We start from the raw sequence: 24697 nt of genomic DNA on the forward strand, positions 1-24697 counted from the left end.
CTTTTTCTTTTTCTTTTTCTTTTTTTTCAAGAAGAATTTTTGAAAGTGCAATCATTTAAACACCATGGTATAAATTGAAACGAGATGCCTGAAACTGACGTGTCAAGGGTCAAAAAGTTAAGTCAACTCACGCATCCTCCGGTCGTCCGGAAAATGCCGCTTCTGATTGGTCAACCCTTTCCGCCCGAACGCGTTACCGGGTTGGTTTGCACTGGACTTAAGGCATGTTACCCAGATATATGGTATACATATACAGTAAACTCTCGCTACAACGATACCCGATACAACAATAACTCCCTCTACTACAATAATGTTTTGTGGTCCCGGTGATTTTGCATATAAACTAATGTTAATCTCCCCTCAATATTGCTATATTCTCTAGAACAATAAACCTCTGTAAAACGATTTTTTCAATCTAAATTTCAATATTATTTTCTCCCTTTATAATAATATTTTGATTTTCAAATGCTTTTTTTTTTCGTAATATTTTGTTATTTTTTCCGTCTATTAAGACTCATTGTAGATATTCAACTTATCCCTGAATAAATAGCTATTGTTCAGATTTCAAAACAGATGAAGACCACTCTTTTGGGAATTGGAGTGGGTGAGGGGGTGAAGTGTAAATGTATGCCTAGTCTCATTTCCCAGTAAGCTTTGGAATTCTGATAAGGTTTAAGGACATCTAGACCTGTCTGGTCACCTTGTCACAGAACAAGTGCCCTTTGTTAGAGGAACAGGGGGAGATGGAGGCAGGGTGTTGTTAAGTGACGTACTGAAAAGTGAGTTCAAAGGTTGTTTGATAGTCTTTAACGATTTTGAGTTCGACGCGAAACATTTGGTTTAAACCTTTCTTTCTTTCACTTGATATTGTTCCCTAAGATGGCAGGGCGAAAGCAACTATCTTTTCGAGATAAACTGAACGTTATCAATGATATTGATGAGGGAATGAAGCAGATTGATGCGGTAAGAAACATGGATTATCGCAATCTACAGTTGCAACGTTCCTAAAGAAGAGAAAGCAAATCGAAGATGCTGTAACTTCAAATGAAATTAACCCAGAGCGAAAACGACTGAAAGTTGCGACAAATGAAAACATTGATGCTGCTGTTTTAAAATGGTTTCAAGAGATAAGAGCAACAAATGTCTCAATAAATGGACCTTTATTATGTGCAAAAGCACGGAAATTTGCAGCAATGCTAGGGAACGAAACTTTCAAAGCTAGCAATGGTTGGTTAATGCGTTTTCGAGATCGTCATGGAATAACTTTCCAAGAAGTTCACGGAGAGAAAAAGTCAGCCCCGATAAACGACGCAAATGAATGGCGGCAAAACAAGATGAAAGAAATCTTAGAAAAGTATGCTCCAGAAGACATTTATAATGCAGATAAAGCTGGGCTGTTTTTCCAATTCCTACCCGATCGAACATTGACATTCAAGGGTGAAAAGTGTTATGGAGGGAAGAAATCAAAGCAGAGACTGACTGTTCTTCTGTGTACAAATAGCACAGGAACGCATAGAATACAACCTCTCGTCATTGGTAAATCATTGAAGCCAAGGTACTTTAAGAACGTGAAGTCTTCCCGTGGCGTATAAAGCAAATAAGAAGGCTTGGATGACGTCTAAATTTTTTTCTGAATGGTTACAGAAGTTAGACAATGAAATGAAGAAGAGAAAGAAAAAAAATCGTTTTGTTGATAGATAATTGCGGTGCTCACACGTCATTTCCAAAGCTACAAAATATCGAAATCGCTTTTTTCCCTGCCAATTGCACTTCAATTTTACAGCCTCTTGATATGGGCATAATTAAGTACTTCAAAGGATATTACAGAAAACGGTTGGTGGACTCCATACTTGTAAACTTTGAAAATAAAGTAGAAGACCCTTTCAAAGCTGTAAATGTCAAGGAAGCGTGTGACAATATTGCTGGAAGTTGGTGGGAAGTAACAGAAAAAACCATTCGGAATTGCTGGAAAAAGGCCGGTCTTTGTGTTATGGAAGATAAGAAATCTGATAATGATGAAAATTCCATAGACAATGATCTCTCAGATGATCAAGAATGTGCTTTGCACATCAAAAAATCCGTATCCCAACTTGAGGAAACAAGCGGTAAAAAGTTTGGAATTAGTATAGAAGACTATTTAACAGCAGATGATGATCTTATGGTTTTCGCAGGAGTTACTGATGAAGATATTCTCTCTGAAATTACTAATGAGATAGGAAACAATGTTGAAGATGATGATGATAATACAGGTCCATCGCAGTCCTTATTGTCATCCCAGGAAGCTCTTCAATCTGTGAATTCTCTACGGACAATTTTTTCAAGCCTTCCGTCGACAAATGAAGAACATTTTCGTGCACTAGACTCAATGCATACAGTATTGGTGAACTTAACAGTTAAAAAAATCAATAAACAAACAAAAATATTGGATTATTTTCAATAAAAAGTGTTTTTAGGTATGTGAATATTTCTGTGCTTATTTTCTGAATTTATCTTTTTTTTTTTTTTTTTTAGTATTTAAACCACTATTATTAGTATTTTACAAATTAATTTCTTCTAAATATAGACTTAAAAGTAGTATGTTATGCACCTTAAACTAATAATAATAAAATAAAAAAAAAAACTCTTATTAAATGCTCAAAATATGTGGGCCCTCGATATAACAATATGCCTCTCTACAACAATATATTTATTTGGTCCCTAAAATATTGTTGTAACGAGGTTTCACTGTATTCGCTATTGTTCGCGGCAAATTTTGAAACGTGTTACTTCAATAAGTTTTAGATAAAAGTGACCTATTCCATGTTACACATGGACGTGAAGCCACTATGTATCTAATATTCTACAGTATGGCATTAAAGTCATTCCGCCCACGTTCTTTTTGTGCTGTAATGCACTAATAGAGAAATTTCAGATTCGAGTTCGATACCAATCAGGAACGCGGTCAATATTTCAAAGATTTCTCGCTCCTAATCTCCTTTCGTTTCTATTCTATTACCGTGTAAAAAAAAAAAAATAAAATAAAAAAAAAAATAAATAAAAAAAAAAACTGAAATAATAACACTTAATCTATACTTACGTCTAAAAGAGCTACTTACTTCACATCTAAAAGAGCTTATTTTTTAAAGATTTTATTTCCAATTCAATGAACCAAGTTTCTTTCGTGCTTTAAATAAATTACCAATAAAAACTGGCCTTAAGTAAAATACACTTTATTAATAATTCCGAAGGTCAGTTCCAAATATCCACTTCTTTTCCGCTTTTAAACATTCTAGACGCACACAGTTAATATACTTTCAGAACTATTTACTGTATATCGCAAACCTGAAGAGCGTATTAACTTTTATGAAACCAAAACTCATGAAAAATCAAGTGTGCCTTTTACCGAGATTCGAATCAGAGATTTCCCAGTCGGCCAACTAGACGTATTAACCAATTAAACAGTAGAGCTCACACGAGTTTATGCGATAATTCCTTAGAAGCCTTCTTTGTCTGTCCACCTCATTATTAAAAATTATGTTTTTCTGCAGAGTAAAAACTAGCTTCTTTTTATTATCTCTTTTTTCATGCATTAAAAATTTTTCCGGTCACTTCAGCTGTAGATGAGGAATTCAATTATTTAAAAGCGTTTGCATCTGATACATATTTTTCTCTAAAACTATATCATAAGTTTCAACTCATCAAATGCAAAACTTAATTTTTTTGGGGGGGGGCTGATAAATTACAATTTAGTTATTCAAATTGGTGCCCTATAATAGTTCCAAAATTTCACAAATTTTGCTCAAGTTTAATTTCTGTACTTCTATCTTAAGAATGTATTCAAATGTGAAATCCCGTGGTAACGGTAGCATTCCTTGCTTTAGTGACTAAATATGTTTTCTAAATAGAGAAAACCTCTTGGTCTAACCCAAAACCGGCTTCCAAAACTCAGTCTGAAAACCAAAAAGCATATCTGCAACGACTTGCATCAGGCCAATCTCATGCTACACATCACCTGCTTTGGATGCTGCGACAAACAGTTAAATTCGCAAAATACAAGTCGTATTAAAAAAAAAAAAAATTCTTAGAATTAATTACTGTTGCGCATTAGTTGGTCAGAAACTCTACTCCTGAGGACCTGAGACTGACATAATAAAACTTATTTACACAGCACAAATGACAAATTTTTTCACAATGCTACACATGGCTTTGTTTATTACTCACAAATATTCAACTACGAAATATTCAGGAGGATAAGTTTATCAGACCACTTGTAGCTCATTTAATCACAGACTATAACAATCACTCTATTACTTAGTCTTTAATTCGTGGGTTTGTATATATGTAAGTAGTTTTGTTTTATTTTGATTTCTCATACCTTATAATCAGTGGCGTAACTAGAACTCTTAGACCCCTATGCAAAATATTTTCCTGGGCCCCCACCCCCAATAAATTTAATGTGCTTAAAAATAAAAATAAAAATTTTTAAAAAGTGAAAAGTTTTAAAAAAAATCAAAGATTCCACGAGCCAGTGTTTTCATGATGATTTTTATCACATCTGGATTATTTGTTAAAAAATAAAAGCACATCCTTAGGGAACCAGTTAGCATTAAGAAAAGTAAGAGAGCCTAGATTTGCGGAGATTTATAAAATCCAAGAGGTTTTACAGACAAATATGTTTTGAATTTTTATATAAAATTTGCACCAATCTAAGGTTTTTTTTTTTTTTTTTTTTTTTTTGTTTTGTTTTGTTTTGTTTGTTTGTTTTTGTTTAATATAGCAAACTTAAATAACTGGTTATATTATAAACTGACAGACAAGATAATAGATAAATGTACAGAAAAGATATTACACTAATATATAGTACTCTGTGATTTACTCAGCTTACGAACAAGACTTATGCAATAATATACAAGTAATAAATAAGAACTTTTATAATGTAAATGATACATTTGTTAAATATAAAACATTATCAGGTTCAATGTTTCTTCTAACCTTCTTCGGAAACATACAATGACCTGACTAGAACAGAGAGCTTACTAAAGCTATGTTCACTAATTGTAGTAAGTAGACAGGATACAGACGAAGGGTATACAAAACCCTTTATTTTTTCTTTATATACAATGACTTCCGTACTTCGGAATACAATGACCCTCCACTCGGGGTCTAACTTAAAAGATATCAAAATAAAACTAAACTCTAATTTAACTTTAGAATAAGATTGGCCTTATAATAACAGAAAGCGTATGTAGCACAGAGACTGTGAACACTACAATACGTTTAATTTATCAAGAGGATTAAAACCTCTGGCCTGGAAGGCAAAGTAGCAACTGCGTAACTTCTAAGGTAAGCGGCCTGCTTCGAACTCACGGCTTCCTCTCTTCTGCTTGGCAAAAAGGCCACACTTAAATACTTGGCGTTCGCCAGACACTTTGCATAAACTCCTTCACGCTTATAATTCTGGCCGGAAGTAGAAAATAAGAAGTGATAGTAAAGATTTAAAATAAAATAAACGTTAGTAAAACTTAAGATCCTTACATACTTCCCGCCAGAGTTAATTAGTTTGAAACTGAGGTCTAAAACGACCTTGTTGAAAACTTTTAGCTCTAGAAACTAACGCGAGGCCAAACTTTTACAATCATAACTTAGCTAGAACTAGAAAATTTTAAAAGAAAGAAATTTGTTACAATAGCAGCTCCCGGAATATACAACAATCTTTTTTCTTTTTCATCTGTACTGCATCAAAACAGGAGCTTTATTCAATTCTGGTTCCTTCCAGAGATCTGGAAGGAAAACTAGTTTAATGAAATGTTACAGAATGACATTGCAAATAACATATAGAATATACTTTTCTTAACATTCTTATTTCATTCATGACTATTTTAATTATCTCTCCCCGTGCTCTCTGACATGTGTTGTAAAAACACCAAACACGAATGTGTTTCTGTCTATGTGTTCAACACTTCCTCCTACAATCAAAACACTAACGTGTTAAAATTCAACATACGAGACCTCTTAACACACCCTAATTTCAACTCTAGACCCTGAGGTACTATTCTGAAAGTGGCTAACTCTAAAGTGTAGCGTCAGAGAGCCTAACTACATCATTCAACCTTTAACACATATTCACCATGATTTAATCTTTACAGTCACACGAATAACAAATTTTTTAACATTACTTTCACTTTTACCATATCACGTTATTTCTAAACATTCAAAATAACAGTTCACATGTATACAAGAACATATCAAGATGCCGTTAATTTTACACATTTGAAAACATACATTAGTAGTACATTGTTAACTTCTATTCTTTTCAAAGCAAGTGCCAATTCTTTCTACACTGAAATAATACTACATTTCAAAAAGTCTTTCAGACTAAAACTTCTTTCTTGTTAGAATGTTTTAAATAAAATTTATACAATAACTTTTTACAATATTTAAGTCTTTATACAACGCTATTATACATCAACTTTAGTTTTACGCGCGAGTAATTGAAAAACATAATAAGAAAATCGGTCACAACTCATTTCTCGCCCTTTTGGCGATAAAGGTAGACCTCGCATGAGGTAAAACTTCTTGAAATCTGCCACTTGCAGTAAGAATGAAAGATTAACTTAAGTTTGTAAAGTAACATAAAATTTTACTTATCTTTGTAATATTCAGACATCCTTTTCTGGGCCCAGTCTTTAAAGGTGCTGCAGACCGTAGCTTGGTTGATCCTCCTTCTTGTACGGGCTCGCCCTTCAGTGCTTTCCTCTGGAAGCTTCCGTTTTTCACCACTACGGCCACCCTTGAACATCTTCCTTCTGTCCTCTGCTTGTGGTCTTGGCCGTTTGAAGGCAGCTGGTCTTGGTGGAACCGGGAAACTTCTGTCGTGATCCTGCTTGGACCTCGTTGTTGGCCGTTCAAATTTTTCTTGTACTTTTTCCTCCGCCGCTGATGGCCCTTCCGCAGTTCGGCGACTTTTGCTGCGGAGAGTTCTGTCGGATGAGTCAATCTTCCGTTTCACAGCCGGGTTATAGTTGCCGTCCTTTCTCCCGGTCTTTTCCACATACGTCGTCCTTCTCCCTTCTTCATTCTGGGGGTGTTCGTGAACTCTGTTTTTTGGACGGTGGAACGGCTTCTTTTTCTTTGTACCTTCAATTTTTCCGCGGGGCAATTTTCTTTTCACTTGCTTCTGTCTCTCATTGGTTTGCCCTTGTACTTGTCGTTTTCCCACCTCTGGAACTTGTACCTGCGGTGTCTGCCGTACCGGATCCTGCAAAAGATCTGAAAAGATTTGCATTTTATTACGGTCATAGAATGGTTTTATCTGGTCAATGTTTGCGGAACAGGTTTCACCATTTCTTGCCTTTAACACTACAACAGCGTGAGTTATTTTTTCTATAACATATAGTCCTTCAAAGCGTGGAAAAAATTTGGCAGTTTTATCTTCTGGTGCTGAAGAAAGTGAATGCTTAATTTTTAGTACTTCATCCCCTACTTTATAAGTTACTCCCCGTCGTTTCAAGTCATAATACAATTTTTGTTTTCTTTGTGCTACTTCCGTATTCTTTTTTGCTTCTTTTATTAATTTTTCTATATCACCCATTTTAAATTCTGGGGCTCTTTGTTGCACATAAAATAGTTTATCTAACGGTGTTATAACCTTTCTGCCTAGAAATAACTCAGCAGGAGTTTTGCCCGTTGTATCATGTTTTGCGGTCCTAAGGGCGAAAGCAAATTCATTGACATAGTTATCCCAGCTTTTATGAAAATTTTTAACATAACTACGGATAATTTTCACTATATTTCTGTTGACCCGTTCCGCTATATTTGATTGCGGCCGATACGGGACCATTTTTAAATGACGTATGCCCAGTTTTTGGCACATGTCTTCAAATATATTACTTACAAATTGAGGACCATTATCCGATATAACTTTTAGGGGCGCCCCGTATTTTAAAATATATTTATTTAAAATAGAATCGGTAACTAATTTCGCGGAGGCTCGTTTTAAGGGAACAATTTCGGTCCATTTACTAAAATGATCAACTATAACAAGGAGATAGCGACTTTTGTTTAACTGACTTTTTGGGAAAGGGCCCAATAAATCGATGCCGATTATTTCATTTGGAAATTCGGATTTAATACTATTTAGAAACCCGGCCGGGCGGAAATTAATATAATTAACGGCTTGACATGTTGGGCAGGACTGGACATACGCCCTTGTTAACTTTTGCAGTTCAGGAAAGTAGACTGCCTCGCGTACGCGTTGAGTAGTTTTTCGAATACCAGCATGAGAAGCTAAAGGGCTGTCATGGAGCTCTTGCAGGATATTTAATCTAAGACTAGCTGGGATAACAGGTCGAAATTCGTTGTTGGAATTCGTAGTTTTTGTATAAAATAATAGACCATCTATTAGTTCGTAATGGGCCGCCCTATTTCTTATCGCCACAATATCTTGGTGGCTAAAATTTTCAGGATCCTTCAAATACTCATAAATACTTCCAAACTCAGGATCCTTACCCAGTTCGGTTATTACAGTTTCTCGGGAATTTATTGTACACGCTGTCAGCATTGCAACTTTTACGGTATTACCCTGTTCGTCTAATTTAATTCGTGATATGGCATCTGCTACGATATTTTCCTTTCCGGGGGTATGCTTGATTACCAGATTATATTCTTGCAGCTTGAGTGCCCACCTTATTAACCTTGGGGATAAATTTTTCCCTGAGTACAATCTAGTTACCGCCGCATGATCAGAATATACTGTTATCGGCGCCTTTCCAAAATAGACTCGGAACTTTTGCACTGCTAACAGAACTGCAAGTGCCTCTCTCTCGGTCGCGGAATAGTTTCTTTGTGTTTGATTTAAAGTTCGGCTAAAAAATGCCACGGGCTGCTGATTTTGCGAAAGTACCGCTCCTACCGCATAATCCGAAGCATCCGCTGAAATTTCTAAATTCTCATCTTTTTCAGGAAATTTCAACACAGGGGCTTGCGTTAATGCTTGTTTTAATTTTTCGAAAGCACTATTGGCTTCGGCCGTCCACGAGAATCTTGCCTTTTTCCTTTTTAATTTTAACAATGGCTCCGCGATAGCCGCAAAATCTTTTATAAAGGACCTATAATATGAACAAAGTCCTAGAAAAGAAGAGAGCTTCTTTGCCGTGTTTGGAGTCGGATACTTTTGTACAGCGATTATTTTTGATTCATCTGTCTCGATCCCTTTTTGCGATATTTTGTAACCTAAATATTTTAATTCAGGGGCTGCAAATTTGCACTTTTCGACATTAACTTTTAGACCGGCCTCATTTAATAAAGAAAACACCTGTCTTAAATCCTGTATATGTTGGTCGAGATTATCACTAGTAATAATGATATCGTCTAAATAGATAAATGTGGACTTTCCAAGAACAAGTCTTAACACAATGTCCATGCATCGCTGAAATGTTGCCGGGGCCCCTGAAAGGCCAAACGGCATACGCAAAAATGCATAAGTGCCACACTTGGTTATAAAAGCAGTCTTAGGCATGTCCTCAGGCCTGATCCCTATTTGAAAATAACCATTCGTTAAGTCTAAAGTTGTCATAAATTTGGTTGATTTTATGTTCCTTAAAATTTCTTCTATAATCGGTAACGGATATACCGGATATTTCGTTATGGAATTTAATTTACGGTAATCAATAGCGAATCTCCACCTTTTTGGATGCTCCAAAGGATAATCATTATTTTTCTTACATAAAACCACCGGACTAGCATAACTACTTGAGATAGGCGTTACGATCTTTTTACGTAGCATATCGGTAATATGCCATTCTATAATTTTTTCCTTATTCTTATCATACCGGTATGGTTTTTGACGAACCGGCAATGCATCTCCGGTGTCAATACTATGGTTAGTAACCTGGGTAAATCCTGGAATATCACTAAATAAGGAAGCAAATTCACTTACCACTTGTCGGATTCTATCTTGCTCGTCATTAGGCAGGTGGTCGAGATTTAACCTTGGCGGTTCAACCTTTTCTACACGCACTGGTTTCATCGTCAGCTTAAGAGACGCTTCATTAAAATCCAGTGTAGCTTGTGCGTCTGAAAGAAAGTCTATTCCTAGTATTAAGTGTGCTTGCAAATTCTTTACTATAAAAAACATCACCTTTACTTGTTCGTCCTTGATACGGATGTACAAAGGTACTTTACCTACGCACTTACATTGTTCTCCTTGCGCCGCTAATACTGTTGTATTATCCGCATTATATATGCGGTATTTGCGAAAATACTTTCTAAAAAAGACTTCTGCCACACAGGAACACTGCGCGCCGGTATCCAGGAGTGCGGTGGCCGGGATATTATTTACCAAGACTTCAATCTTCGGAAGAGTTAAATTTTTCACCATTACTGTATTTAACTTGTAGGAAGAGGGGTTTTCGTGGCCTTCGGATTTCCGCACCCTCTCGTCAGCAGAAATCCGTTTTAGTTTAAATTATTTTTTCTTTCGGTGCTTTCCTTCTTTCTCCACTGGCCTTGAGACTTTTTTCCTGGGTTGCTATTGAACTGTCGACGTTCGCCGGCTGTTTTTGAATGCTCGGGTTTCCTTGCCCACTGATTCGCTTTTTCTCCGTAGCCATGTGCTTGAGTTTGCTGTAGTCTTGGCGTACCAAATTGGTTTCGCTGTTGATATTGGCGTCTTCTTTCGACGTCCGTCGTTCTTCTACTTTCAAACTGGATTGCTTGCTCAAATAATTTTTCCAGTGTAGTCGGATTTCTCAATTCAATAAAGTCTTGCACTTGGGGTAGTAACCTCGGCAAAATCACTTGAATTATTTCAGGATCCGGACGGTTTCCATACAAGAGCTTGAAAACGTGAATTTTTCTTAAAATAAAACTCGAGATGTTTTCCATTCTTTGTTGATATATACTGAAAAGTTCTGTTTCTAATTTCGCACGATCCCTTACAACAGGGAAGGCTTTTAGTAGGGCAGTCTTGAAATTTTCATAAGTATAGGTGGGACTTCCTGCTTGACCCAAGAGACTTCTGCCGATACATTTGAACCAGTTAAGCGCTTGGCCCCTCAAAGCGCTGGTAGCTAAGGTAACTTTTTGAAACTCGTGCACGGGGTAGAGCATGAAGTGGTCATCCAATTTTTCCAAAAAACTGGTTACCTGTGAGTTTCCATTAAACGTTGCTTCTGGTTTCATCGAAGCGCGCATGGTCTGGACAATATACCCAAATCCTTCCAGGGCGGCAGCTGGCATTTCTGGATTCTGAGCTGTTTCTGCAGGCAGCACAGGTTCTTCTTGAAACTCGGCCATGGTTATTCTTCGTCGGGCGCCACTATCAGGTTCAATGTTTCTTCTAACCTTCTTCGGAAACATACAATGACCTGACTAGAACAGAGAGCTTACTAAAGCTATGTTCACTAATTGTAGTAAGTAGACAGGATACAGACGAAGGGTATACAAAACCCTTTATTTTTTCTTTATATACAATGACTTCCGTACTTCGGAATACAATGACCCTCCACTCGGGGTCTAACTTAAAAGATATCAAAATAAAACTAAACTCTAATTTAACTTTAGAATAAGATTGGCCTTATAATAACAGAAAGCGTATGTAGCACAGAGACTGTGAACACTACAATACGTTTAATTTATCAAGAGGATTAAAACCTCTGGCCTGGAAGGCAAAGTAGCAACTGCGTAACTTCTAAGGTAAGCGGCCTGCTTCGAACTCACGGCTTCCTCTCTTCTGCTTGGCAAAAAGGCCACACTTAAATACTTGGCGTTCGCCAGACACTTTGCATAAACTCCTTCACGCTTATAATTCTGGCCGGAAGTAGAAAATAAGAAGTGATAGTAAAGATTTAAAATAAAATAAACGTTAGTAAAACTTAAGATCCTTACAACATATTTACCATAACTTCATAAAAAAGTATTTGAACATACAATTTTTGGAGAAAATATGTAAGGTAAAGTTTTTCCCCCCTGTCTTTTTAAAAAACCTTTTGGTACACTAGACTACCTAAATACGAGATTTTTATAAAAAATATGAATGCTAAAGATTTTTTCCTGTTTTCTTTTAATTTTCCTCAGTCCGCACTGCTCTTCTGTAATGTTTTTTCTCCCTCAATAATTCTAATTATAACACTGGAGGCCAAAGTTCATCATAAAGACAAAAATCTTTCTTTATTAAAATTTGCGCCTCCTTAGAGAAAGACTAGATTAGAGAAACGTCATTAGAATAAGAGGAAATTCAGTTTACTGTTCTGAGACATCAGCCAATTACAAGTATACTGAAGATAGCATTTCACACTTCAATGCAGCTGTTTAGCAAAGAAAGGGACGCCGCCTCCACCATAAATTTCCAATGTCTTCCCAAGTTGAGTCAGTAAAACTTTCATTTAAGATTTTACTGTAAAGATGTCCACTTTCCTTTTTAAAACGCTGAAACATCTGTTTTTTTTTTTTTTTTTTCCAATTAAATTCTACTATTATTATTGTCATTTTCCAATGACGCATATTACATGACCTGCAATATCTTTTAGCATTTCCTCTGTACTATGAATGTATTTCAGTTAATGTACAATTATTAAATATTTAACAGTAAAAATTATGGAAATTCGAATAATTTTAGGAAATTCTTCCACAAGTTTAGGATCAAATAATAAACGGGTAGAAACAAATTTTATTGAACCTGTATCCAAAGAGCTTTGAAGATGACTGTGTAATACGAAATGGAAATTTTAAAATTAAACACAAAATACTTATGGTATGACGATTTATCTAAATTTCAATACCCACTGTAGCAGAATATGACGATTCCCTTCCAAGTTTCAAGTTCCCAGAAATGTTTAATAATTTGTATTTAAGCTTTTTGACACTAACGTATATTTGAAGTTGAGTACTTACACTCTGTCGCATAGATTCTAAAATTAGTATATATAAATACTTGTTTAGGAAACAAGTATAAAGTTTTTTCATAATTGGTAAAAATAAAGTTCTATGAAACAAGTTTTGCGCATTTAGAGAAATGCGCAAAACATCATTTAATGGAAATAGTTTTTTTTTACCCCAGGGGAATCAAAAAGCAAAAATCACGATATATTTTAGGAGCATTAATATTTTTGATTATTGTTATCTTTTTTATTTACGTCTTAAAACAACTATTTCTGTTTCAGAAATTAATGACCTCAGATTTCCAGTTTTTACATTGCTTATAAATTAAGCCGTATAATTTTTTATCTTAAACATTAATTTATTAATGACAAAAATATGAAAAATAGATATAATGTACGGGAACATATATCAACGGAACCTATTTATCTATTAGAAAAGCTACGCAGTGGTGCCAAAATGAAAGAGAATAATACTAAAAGAGATTTTATGAGTGAAAATCGCATCATTTACTACTGAAACGTTTTAAATGAATTTTTTTAATTGTGAAAATTATATTACAATAAAGGGGGAGAATTCTTTTCTGAAATATTTTATTCGTCTCTGTAGTGAAAATTGCAATTTAATTCGTGTTTTTTCCAGATGTTGAAATGCAATTTAAAACTATTAAGTCAGCGCTGCCATTGATATGCTTAATATTTTCAGTAATTAATTTATCGAAATTTACGAAGTAGTAGTATATACTTTTAGTTGTATGATGTTATTTTTATTATCATTATTATTGATGATTTCACTTACTGAAGGATGTGGAAAGTAAAAGTAGAATAAAAATTAAAATAAATTAAAAACAAAAGTGTAAATTTTAAAGTTTCATTTCAAATAACAATTAGAAAGTACTCCACGAAAGCGTTCTTCCCCTTAGGCAAGTATTCCTCGAGTGCTTTATTATTATATAGTAATTCAATTCAGTTCCGTTTACATACAAATTATTGCGCATTACTGAATTCTACGATTAAATGTTTCACGTTGTTAAAATGAAATGTAATTTATTGTATTTTTTCAAACGAAGAGAAATTAAAATATTTCTTTCAAAACAAATTTAATATCTTCAGAATTATCTTTTACAGACTAGTGTGAATTTTTGGTAGATGGGTAATTTACAGGCTAAGAAACATCACAGCTATTCTCTTTCCTAAAGCAAATCATGTAAATCCTCAAATATTAAAATATAGTAAATAAGATATATTTTAGGAATTCTAGGCCTTCATATTTAATTCTCGTTTAGAAATTTTAAAGAATTCTTAACCTGCACTTTATCTGCAATATGAGAATATTTCCAAAATATTTATATGAAAAATGATTTACTCATTATTTCAAGTAAAAATATTCATCCAATCCATTTCCTCTCCCCATGAGTGAAGAAGTCATGAATTTCGATAAATTTTAATGAAAAAAAAATAACTGGAATAAAAGCTGCTTAATGTTTAAGCAAACAGAATGATACTTGGTGTTCTTAGCCTGTCACATAAAACTTGCTCCTTTTTTCTCTGACCTTGAATTCATTCAAAGATCCCTAAGAAACGGGAAATTTCACTTTTCTAAATGTGGTGTCATAAATTCTTTGCGTTTCCTGGATGAGGACACCAATTCGACATGTGGGTGGGGCAAAGTCCTTTCATGGCACGACTACTCAACTTACGTCAATGATTTTATGAGAAAGGAAAGCATAAATTCTGGAGTTAGCAATTGATACTAACGAATGATATCCCCCTCCAGATTATTGGTCTAAAAAATCTGATGTATACACCACATGACTTCCTTGTAGGGAATACTCTGGGAGGCTGCAAGTATCCTCCAAAATGTGTCCGATGTGCTAAGGATCATTTCTCTCGAGATTGCCCTGATAAAGGAAAACCAGATGTACCATTATGCTGCGTAAACTGCGGAAAAGAACGCACCTCAAGTTTTTCCCTAAACCAAAAATAGTCAAGGAGAAAGTTTTCAGCAACAGAGTTGTAGAAAATAAATCTTAGGCTAAAGCTCTCTCAGCTGGAATCTATCAAGAACAACTCACTGAGGCCAAAAAGTCTTCGCTGATCTGGCGGAATTGGTGACCGTCATCAAAAGGGCAGGCTTCCAACTTACTCAACAGGTCAAACAGTTATCGCAAATAAGTCAAGAGAACATTCCCTCCAAATCTTCTAAAAATGAGGGAAAATAGGAACTTAAAAGCGGCTTTAAACGTGATGATATGGAATGCTTGTAGGAATATGATACGGAATGCATGGAAAATTATTGGAACTCACCGATTTTATTCAAAACAACGATGTTGACGTTGCTATAATAACAGAGACACATGCAAATCCTGGTGTTAGTATTAACATAATGAACTTCAGATGCTATCGCACTGACAGACTCAGTCACCGTGGTGGGGGGGAGTAGCGATCTACGTAAAGAACTCTCTCCAATCATGCATGATTAAGCAGTACGAAAATAATGGACAAGAATATGTCACTGTCTCCGTGTTTCTTCCAGGTTATGAGAACACGTATTTCACAGCCTTTTATAACTCACCCAGATACCCTTTAGAAGCTGAATTATTAAAGGACATCTTGTTCACAAATCTTCCTGTTATATTAGCAGGTGATTTTAATGCGAAACATGAGGAATGGAACTGTCGTAAAACAAACCCAAACGGAGAACAACTTTTCGAATTTATAAACAAGGAACCTGTTTATTTCTTTGCACCTGAGGAATACCCTTATCTTGCACACGACCCGAACAGAGGGGACATTCTTGATCTACTCCTTACCTCCACTTCAATTACAGTATATCTTGAAGTTGTTAATGATCTAAGCTCGGATCATTTACCTGTACTGGCTACACTTGGAATCTTAAAAGACAAAATGACGCAGGAGAAAAAGATTACAGACTGGAAGCAGTATAATCTGATTTTAAGTAATAATACCTTCCTGAACACAACTTTAAGAACCAAGCACGACATAGACCTAGCTGTGCACCTGTTTACTAACAGTATCATTAATGCAGTCAATACTGCCACCAAGAACATTCACATTAAACAGAGAGCTGGAAGACTCTTACCCCCCCCCACATCAAAGACAAAATCAGAGAAAGAAATAGATTAAGGAAAGCCTGGAATCGAACATGGAGCCCGAGTACTAAAACGGAAATTAATGGACTGAATCGAGACATTAAGCAATCAATTCTTCAGCTCAGAAATGACCTTTGGGACGAGAAAATGATGAATTTTAATGAACCAGACAATGCGTTCTGGTCATTTGTCAGAAATTTAAAAGGTAAGGTTGTAGCGAATAAACCACTTCACTTCAATAATAGCGTGGCTCTCACTAATAAAGAAAAAGCAAAAGCCTTTGAAGAACATTTTGAAAATCAGTTTAAACCGAATGAGAGTCCTTGTGACATAGACTTCGCTTATGATGTAAGATACTGCATTAATGACTGGTTTACCTCACAGGAGGACTTAGAAGACAATCTGGAACTCACCTCTCCACATGAAATCCAAGAAATCATAAGGAAACTGAAAAACAGGAAGGCACCGGGTTATGATGCAATAACCAACCTAGCGATCAAGAATTTACCGAAAAATTGTATTGCAAAATATGCCAGTATTTTAAATGCTTGCTTAACTATCAGATTCTTTCCGCTTGTCTGGAAAAGAGCCAAAATGATTGTCTTACCTGAAGCCGGCAAGGTTACCACTCGACCAGAAGGATTTAGACCTATCAGTCTGCTTCCCGTTTTGGGGAAAATTTTTGAACGCATCATTTATCACAGAATCCAACCATACTTAGAGAAACTACCAGAAGAACAGTTTGGTTTCCGAAAAACGCTGTCCACCACGAAACAATTGGTCAGACTTTCTGAGTACATCGGCAGTGCGTTATATAACAGGCAAAATGTGGCTTTACTCATGCTAGACGTGGTCAAAGCTTTTGACCGCGTCGGGCAAGAGGGTCTAATTTTCAAGCTCCGTTCCCTTGGTTTCACAAAAACTTTAACGTGTCTCATCTACTCATTCCTGAAAGGCAGAAGTTTTCATGTTTCTATTGGAAATGAGATTTCTGAAGTTAAAAGAATTCACGCCGGCGTCCCGCAAGGGTCAATTTTAGGTCCGATTTTATATATTTTCTTTGTGACTGACTTCCCTAAAACAGGCTTTAACTACAATTACTTCATTGGCTGTTATGCCGATGATACGGCGCTTGCTGTAAAATCTATGTGTCCTAATCAAGCTGTCAGGAAACTTCAACAAGTCATGCCACAAATAGAATTTTGGTGTACCAAATGGCGTATTTCAATTAACGCAGATAAATCCAAACTACTCATTATCAGAAAAAAGAACTCTGCCACTGAAATCACAGAAAAGCTTAAGCTATTTGACACAGAAGTTCCAAGAGTACGCAAGGCGAATTACCTTGGCGTTATTATTAATGATAAATTTTCCTGGAAGGATCACCTGACTCATGTCAGGGGAAAAACACTAGGAGTCATTCAGAGTCTTAACCCACTTCTTAACGAGCACTCTTAACGAACTGGACTTAAGAAGAAAACGGCACTTATACATCTCTGTTATACGGCCAATCTTCACGTATGCATCCCCTGCGTGGGCATCAGTTAGAGACAGGGACCTATCTAAATTACAAATTACACAGAACAAGTTGCTGCGCACCTTCAAGAATCCCGTTTTGGGGAACTTGACCGTTTGGGGAAGACTTTACCCAAGGATTTGAAAATTGAAACTGTCATAGAGCATCTTCATCGGTTAAACTCCAGCTTTTCCAGAAAGCAGTTACATGCCCTCACATGACAAAATTAAATGTATTTGACTACATTCCACTACCTGAAGGTAAAGAGTTACGACCGCTGGCAGCCCACATAGCTAGAGATCTGAACTTTCCTACATAAAGTAGAATATTCCTGTATATAGTTGTATAAATTGTATATAGCAGAGGTGGGGAACCTTTTTACCATTAGAGGCCACATTTAAATTAGGCAGCAATAAGAGAGGCCGCATAAGCTGATTGACCTAAGAAAGTGACTTTTGTGAAATTATTATAGTTTTTCTATAGATTTAACAATTTATTGCATTATATAGAAAAAATAAAATATAATACTACAAAATTTTAAATATAATATACATATAAAATAATATAAAAATATTATAAAAAAATACAATAAAAAATATTTTTTTATTCACTAAGTTAGTGACTTATTTGGCTTTGTTTTTTGTTTGACAGTAATTGTATATTTGGATCAAGCTTCGTAACACACAGCTTTAATTGATCCTCTAAATATGCATCTGTAATTTGCGTTCTTAAATTTGTTTTTATTTTTGACATGAGAGAAAATGTTGTCTCGCAACAGTAGGTACTTCCGAAGCAGGAAAGTAAACGGCGAGCATGTTCTCGAAGGCATGGATATTCAACAGCATTTTTCCAGATTTCTATGGGATCCTTTTTAGCGTTAAAAAGGGATTTGATGATACTATCTTCCCCTAAATCAATTAAATCCATTTGTAGTTCTGCAGGAGCCTCGGATATATCTATTAAATGTGGTTCAAATGCCAGTTTCATAGCAGGAGTGTGCTCGTCAAAATCAGAAAATCTATTAGTATACTCTTCTATTAAACAATCCAAGACACCTACATATTCATCGAATATTTTATTTTCACAGTTCTGCTCATTTAACATTTTAGCTAGCTCCGGGAAGTGTTGTGCAGATATTTCCAATCGAGAAAGCAATGTTTTGAAAAATGATAATTTTTTTTCTAAACGCTTGGATCTTTTGCCACATTTCATAAATATACCTCGTTTCACCTTGCAGGCAAATATTTAAATTGTTTTGTTTTGTCATCATATCAGACAAAAATGCAAGGTTTCTGAGAAATACTTCATCTGATAGATCACATTGTTTTCCTTGTTCTTTATAAAAGTTTAAAATTTGTCGTCGTAAAGACAAAACTTTTAATCAAAACCTGACCTGTTGATAGCCAGCGAACCTTGCAGTAGTATGGCAGGTCAACACTATACGTTTCCTCATCTAAAGAGAGCATCTGCCGAAATTCATGATGACGCATTCTATTTACGCGAATATAGTTGACAATGGCAATGGTTCTATCCAGAGTGTCTTGCAAAATGGTAGATTTTGCGCAAAGGTTTTGCTGATGCAAAATGCAGTGAAATGATATCAATTTTTTCAAGTTTTCCTTTTTTTAACAAAGCAACGAATCCTTCTTTTTTGCCTCTCATGGAAGGTGCGCCATCGGTGCAGACACTGACTAAATTACTCACATTCAATTGTAATTTATTACATACTTCTTTGAAGTTTTCGAAAATATCGGCTCCGCAAGTTCTTCCAGTTAGTGTACCCAACGCAAGTAGTTCTTCGTAACATTGAAAATCTTTAGTTATAGCACGAATAAAATATAAAACTTGTGCCGAATCTGTTTTATCAGTGCTTTCATCTAAAGCAATTGAAAAATAAACATCTTCATTTTGTATAATTGCATGAAGTTGCTCTGTTACATTTTGCGCTAATTCGTGCTGTCGATCTGTTACAGTTCTTCTTGAAAGAGGTAATTGTTTGTATTTGTCGACATTTCTTGGATCTAACATACTCACTGCTTCAACAATACATTCTTTAATTATTTCAATGTCACTAAATGGTTTGACCCTTTTTCCAAGTATATGTGCTATTTTATACGTAACAGCAACTGCAGCGGAATTTTGATTTACAAAGGCACTAAAAGATGCCTGCTGATGATGCTTCTCATTTTTCAACTTTTGAAGTGCAGCTTTTCGTGATTCACCTTCTAAAGCGAAATATTTATGTTCTTTATGAGTCAAATAGTGTTTATTTGCATTCGCTTTTTTTAAAGTATTTAAAACTGTATTGCACAACAAACACATCATTTTATCTTTCTCAACAGTAAAGAAAAAATCTAACTCCCATTCTACATTAAATGTTCTGTTTTCATCACCTAATTTTCTTCTCTTACTATTTGACATGATGGATAAAAAAACGAATATCAAATAATATCTTTAACAAAGTGTGTACTTTCTAGAAATACAATAAAACCGTGTACCTGTTATAAAGTTAGCTGAAGATCGCAACAGGGAAGCGTTGAGAGATGCGAGTCAGAGAAGCCAAAGCAAGGTGTGACACTCAAATGGGAGATCTGAAACCGAGTTTTGTTTACTTCTTAGACAAGGTAGTTGGCGCTGCTAGCTGTGGGCCAGAGCCTCGCACATGCGTGTTAGAGTCCGTTTCAAACTAGTATTCTGACGTCATGTTACAATATGACTGTCTTTGGCGGGATTTTTCGCGCAACTGTCATGGCGTTGATGTACAATAGTTGTTTGAAACGAACTCTACCATTTTGTACTAGGTGGCAGAGGGCCGCACAAGAACCTCGCGGAGGCCGTAGGTTCCCCACCTATGGTATATAGCATTTATGAATACTTTTCTCATTATTTCATCGAAACTTCTATATGATATCTGATTTTACAAACTGCAATTTTTGTCACTGTAACTTTGTATTTGCAAACGTATGCTTCTGAGAGTTTGTATTCTTACAAACTCGTTATGTCATGTAGTATGCTCTCACAGTATCTTATCATAAAAACTCATGATTGCTTTACCTTTCACTGCTCCGACTGCGGCGCGTCTTCTTGTCTGTCCTAGTTCCTAGGCTTGAGGCATCTTGCTCGCGCCCCTTCAGCCATCACCTCATTCTCTTAACTCCTACCACGTCAGACTTACTACTGTCATGTGCCTACAGGCTCTCTTCATGAGCTGCAAATAGCGCGCTTCGCGCGCTACTTCAGCAATACATGTTCGGATCGGATCGGATTCTTGAATTTCGTTTAAATTTATTAGATTAAATTAAACCTACTTCGCCGACAGCGCATAAACCACAATAGAATAAATGCATTCTTTAAAATTCACTTTGTTTACCATATCGACACTCTGGCGCTAGGTTCACTTAACAGTATTATATTTCGTTCATATTATAACTCAGAATGCACAAAATTTATATCATTTAAAGAATTATGTAATCGTTGCCACATGTTCTATTCAAATACTATAATAAAGCTAGAACTATGTATAAAAGAAATTAAGCAAACAAAACAAAAAAGAAACAGTTTTTCACAGACGATTGAGTATTTCTCATTCAATTAATTCAGTTTTCACTTCGCGACAAGGCAAAAATACATACAAACTCAAAATATCTGTATTAAAAATTACAAAGTAAATCTTAAACGCTTATTTCCTCGAAAAAATTCCAGAAAGGATTAAGCATGATTTAAATAATCGCCTGAGGAGTGCATACAATATCTGCAGGCATGTTTGAAGTGATGCACAATTTTGCACGAGACCAAGTCAGCTTAGCGGTGGAGAAGATGAACACTCGATATGACACGAGAGGTACGGGAAATCGATTCAACAAAGGTGACAAGTTGAGTTATGGAATCTAATTCGAAGGAAAGACCTTTTGTGTAAGCTACAGTCACCCTGGGGCAGTCCTTACACTGTCCTAAACAGGCTGAACGACGTCGTTGTTCGGAGCTGTAAGTCATCAAATTCTAAGCCTAAACTCATTCATTACGCTAGGCTAGCCCCTAATTATGACCATAGCACGTAGTCTCCTTAGTGTATGTAATGTAAATAGTTTGTGTATATAAATTTGTAAATTTGTGCATTTGATTTTTGATTTAATATTTGATTTGCTGTATGTTATTTATTAAAAGTATTGTTTTCGTATTGCGTTAGTTTGCCTTAATTGTAAGTATAGCCTTCTGACAGGGAATTGAACTGCCCAGAAATGAAGAACGAATTTTGTATCTATGTAAATAATTTTAATGAAATTATATGTGAAACAGTAGTATCCTTTGTATAATGCAATAAGAAAAGTCTGAAGAGGCGAAGCTTTGTTAGAAAAATAAGAGTACAGGGCAAGTCCATTTAACATTGAGTTAATGGCTGTCTCGCTAAATTGCCGAAATATCGCCAAACTGGCAAGGGTTTTTGTGACTAATTTTTGTCGCTAAATTTGGCGATCATTTGGCGACATTTTGGTCCGGTTCATGTATAACTGTAATAGATATTGTAATTGAATAACTGTAGTTGATGCTATATGTAGCTGTATTCGTATCCAGCCCTCATATGCCTTCCAGTAGTTTCGAGAAGGCACTATAATCCATATATAAAAATCTCTCGGAGGCTGAGGAAAACTATATAAGATTCATCCGAATGTTTATAATAAAGTAATTTCAAGGATCAGGCCAGATTTTTCTTCTTTTACTTCAGTTTTAGATAGTATATTACCAGGGATGTCATCGATTGAATAAACTGCGCGTCTTTTCAGTAGTATGAATTTGATAAAAGTGCCATGAGTTTTCAGCGTAACATAATGCCTTCGATTTAAATTAAAATTTTATATCTTTAATTTAGCAATTTCAGAAAACCATATTAATTCTTTAGAAATAAGTAAAATGTAACAAGACTTGCTTTTAGCATTTATAAAATATGTGAGTACGTTTAATGTTATTGCCTTAGTAATCACATATGGTAAACGTGTTTCATTATCTTTGATGTAATTTATTCATCTCGTAGACCATTTAAGAATATTTTGCATTGTAATTGAATAGCAAATTGATAATTTTTTATCATACTGAATTTAAAATATATAGCGCTTTTATGAAAAAATAAAAATGAAAATTTTATATTATTGGAAATATAAATTTAAATCAATATTGTTGAATTAATTAATTACAGAATTTTAATGTTTTTCATGGAAGATTATTAAATTGCAATGTGATTAATCATTATGCTCTTGAGGTATTTTTAACATGTTTGAATTACTGTTAATAATTTTATAATTATTTTGGGAATGAAGTAAATATAGAAAGCAAATTAAATAATTTTCAATATTAGCATACAAAATGGTAAAAAATGCGTTTTGAATAATGTAGAAAATATAAAAAGTATAACCTTTAGCATTATCGGAATGAATATTAAAAATACTAATAATTTAAAAATTGAATATTTGTAATACATTCAATGTATGTAATATAAATGAAAAGAGAAATGGGTAAGGAAAAAATAATTTGAAGTGACGGTGGATGTATGTTGAGCAATGAATAACTGTATGTTGAGGGAGTACTGGTTCAGAAACAGAATCCTATTATTACCTCTGTATAATTTTTCTTTTACTCTCCGCACACAATATAAACTTTGAAAGCTCGCATCTTATAATTTTTTCAGGTATTGCTTGATTACATATGTATGTTAGTATGTATACATGTAATGAAAGCACTAATTAAATCACAGATGATCACACAGTATTTTGTTTCCTTTAGACAGTGGGCAGAACTGGAACGAGCGATTATGAATGCGGAAATTAAAAACAGGCATAGCATAAATTTGCGTCAGAATTATAAGCATAGAAACGTAGGAAAATAAAACTTTGATTATAAGCGTAGAAATTAAAAATAGGAATGACTCGACTCATTGTTATGAAGCAAACTTTGATGAAATGATGTAGAAACATTAATAGTGTAGTTATGGAAATGTTAAATTTCATAGATGTTGATCCGTAATTTGAACAGCAACTTGGCAACCGAGGCAGATTAAATATTCACTTTTATTTCGATAAACATTTTGCGGCCACAAACAAATTGGCCCACCGCCTTTTCAAGAACACTTACATTTTGGATAATCTTAATTCAGAATGAGTTAGTTTCGGTTTTCAATGCATTTGATTGGATAATTATTATTAAAGCTTTTATTTATTTTATTTTAGGCTTCCAGCTTTTTCCCGTATTAGATGAACCCCTCTCTTGATGTAATTATTTTATTTTTGATGATGAGGAGTTAAAGGCCTAGCCTAGCGAACTCCCTAAATTAATTCCCTTGATCCTTGAATTATTATTGGCTGTTTGAGTTTTAGTTTAGTTCCATTTACGTCATTGGCTTCATGAAAGATTGATATGACATGGATTAGTCTGAAAATGACGCAGTGCAGAGAGCTTGATTAGAGAAGGCACTAATTCACTTTTTGATCATTGGTCGAGAAAATAGCTGCGTAGATGATGACTGGAGGGAAAATCACAACTGGTTGGTGGCTAAAGTATCATTTTTATTTTTGAACAGGAACAATTCCTTAGGGGTGCCAAACGCACCCCAGAGTTTTGTATACGCAGTTACATGTTAAACAACGGAGAAAACAGAACTTAGCGAAAAGACGTGATTTAGAACGACAGTACAAGCGGTGAAACAGGATGCGCACTAGGAGCGAAGTATTTATAGGAGGGAAATTCTGCGTTTGAATTCTGGATAACGATTGAGCAAGAGTTTTTGCAAGCAGAAACCTGCAGGCGTCAATGCAGATGCAAAGCGAGGTTGTATTTATAAATTAGAAATTTAATGTATATATTATGTTCGTGATTGCCTTTTATAATTTATATATTTCCCCTTCAAGGAGAAAAAGGTTAGGCAATTTGTCCTTTAATCCAGTGGAAGATTAGCCGAAAGGGAAAATCGTCTACCTTGAGCCAAAATTTCTCCCCCCTCCTCATGAAGCCATGGAGGTAGAAGTTTCTTACCTCCATGCCACAAAGAAGTGGGAAACGAAGTAGGTTGCAAGTAAATAAAAGCTCCCCACTTAAAGCTAAGACCTCGCAAATTTGGGTGCCTTATCCGAGCGCTAACACTTTCTTAAGTCCCATATCTTTAATTGGCTTAAATTTGACGAACGTTTTCCAAAATTAGCTAACTAATTAATAGCACTAACTCCCAC

The 24697-nt window shown here is 35.2% G+C and overlaps 2 protein-coding genes across 3 annotated transcripts in view; one reads left to right on the forward strand and one right to left on the reverse strand.

The window, feature by feature from the left end:
• The window catches only part of LOC118180464 (sulfotransferase 1B1-like), a 144482-nt gene that overhangs the window by 4339 nt on the left and 115446 nt on the right, over positions 1 to 24697 (forward strand). The gene's annotated exons all lie outside the window — the stretch shown is intronic.
• On the reverse strand, positions 19011 to 19904 carry LOC146997743 (protein FAM200C-like). The gene has a single exon (XM_085814388.1). The coding sequence runs from the start codon at positions 19902 to 19904 to the stop codon at positions 19011 to 19013; it is 894 nt and encodes a 297-aa protein (XP_085670514.1).

Source organism: Stegodyphus dumicola, chromosome 4 (assembly GCF_044657685.1).
Source record: "Stegodyphus dumicola isolate Sdum_Otavi_A_Nest chromosome 4, ASM4465768v1".
NCBI classification, from domain to species: domain Eukaryota; kingdom Metazoa; phylum Arthropoda; class Arachnida; order Araneae; family Eresidae; genus Stegodyphus; species Stegodyphus dumicola.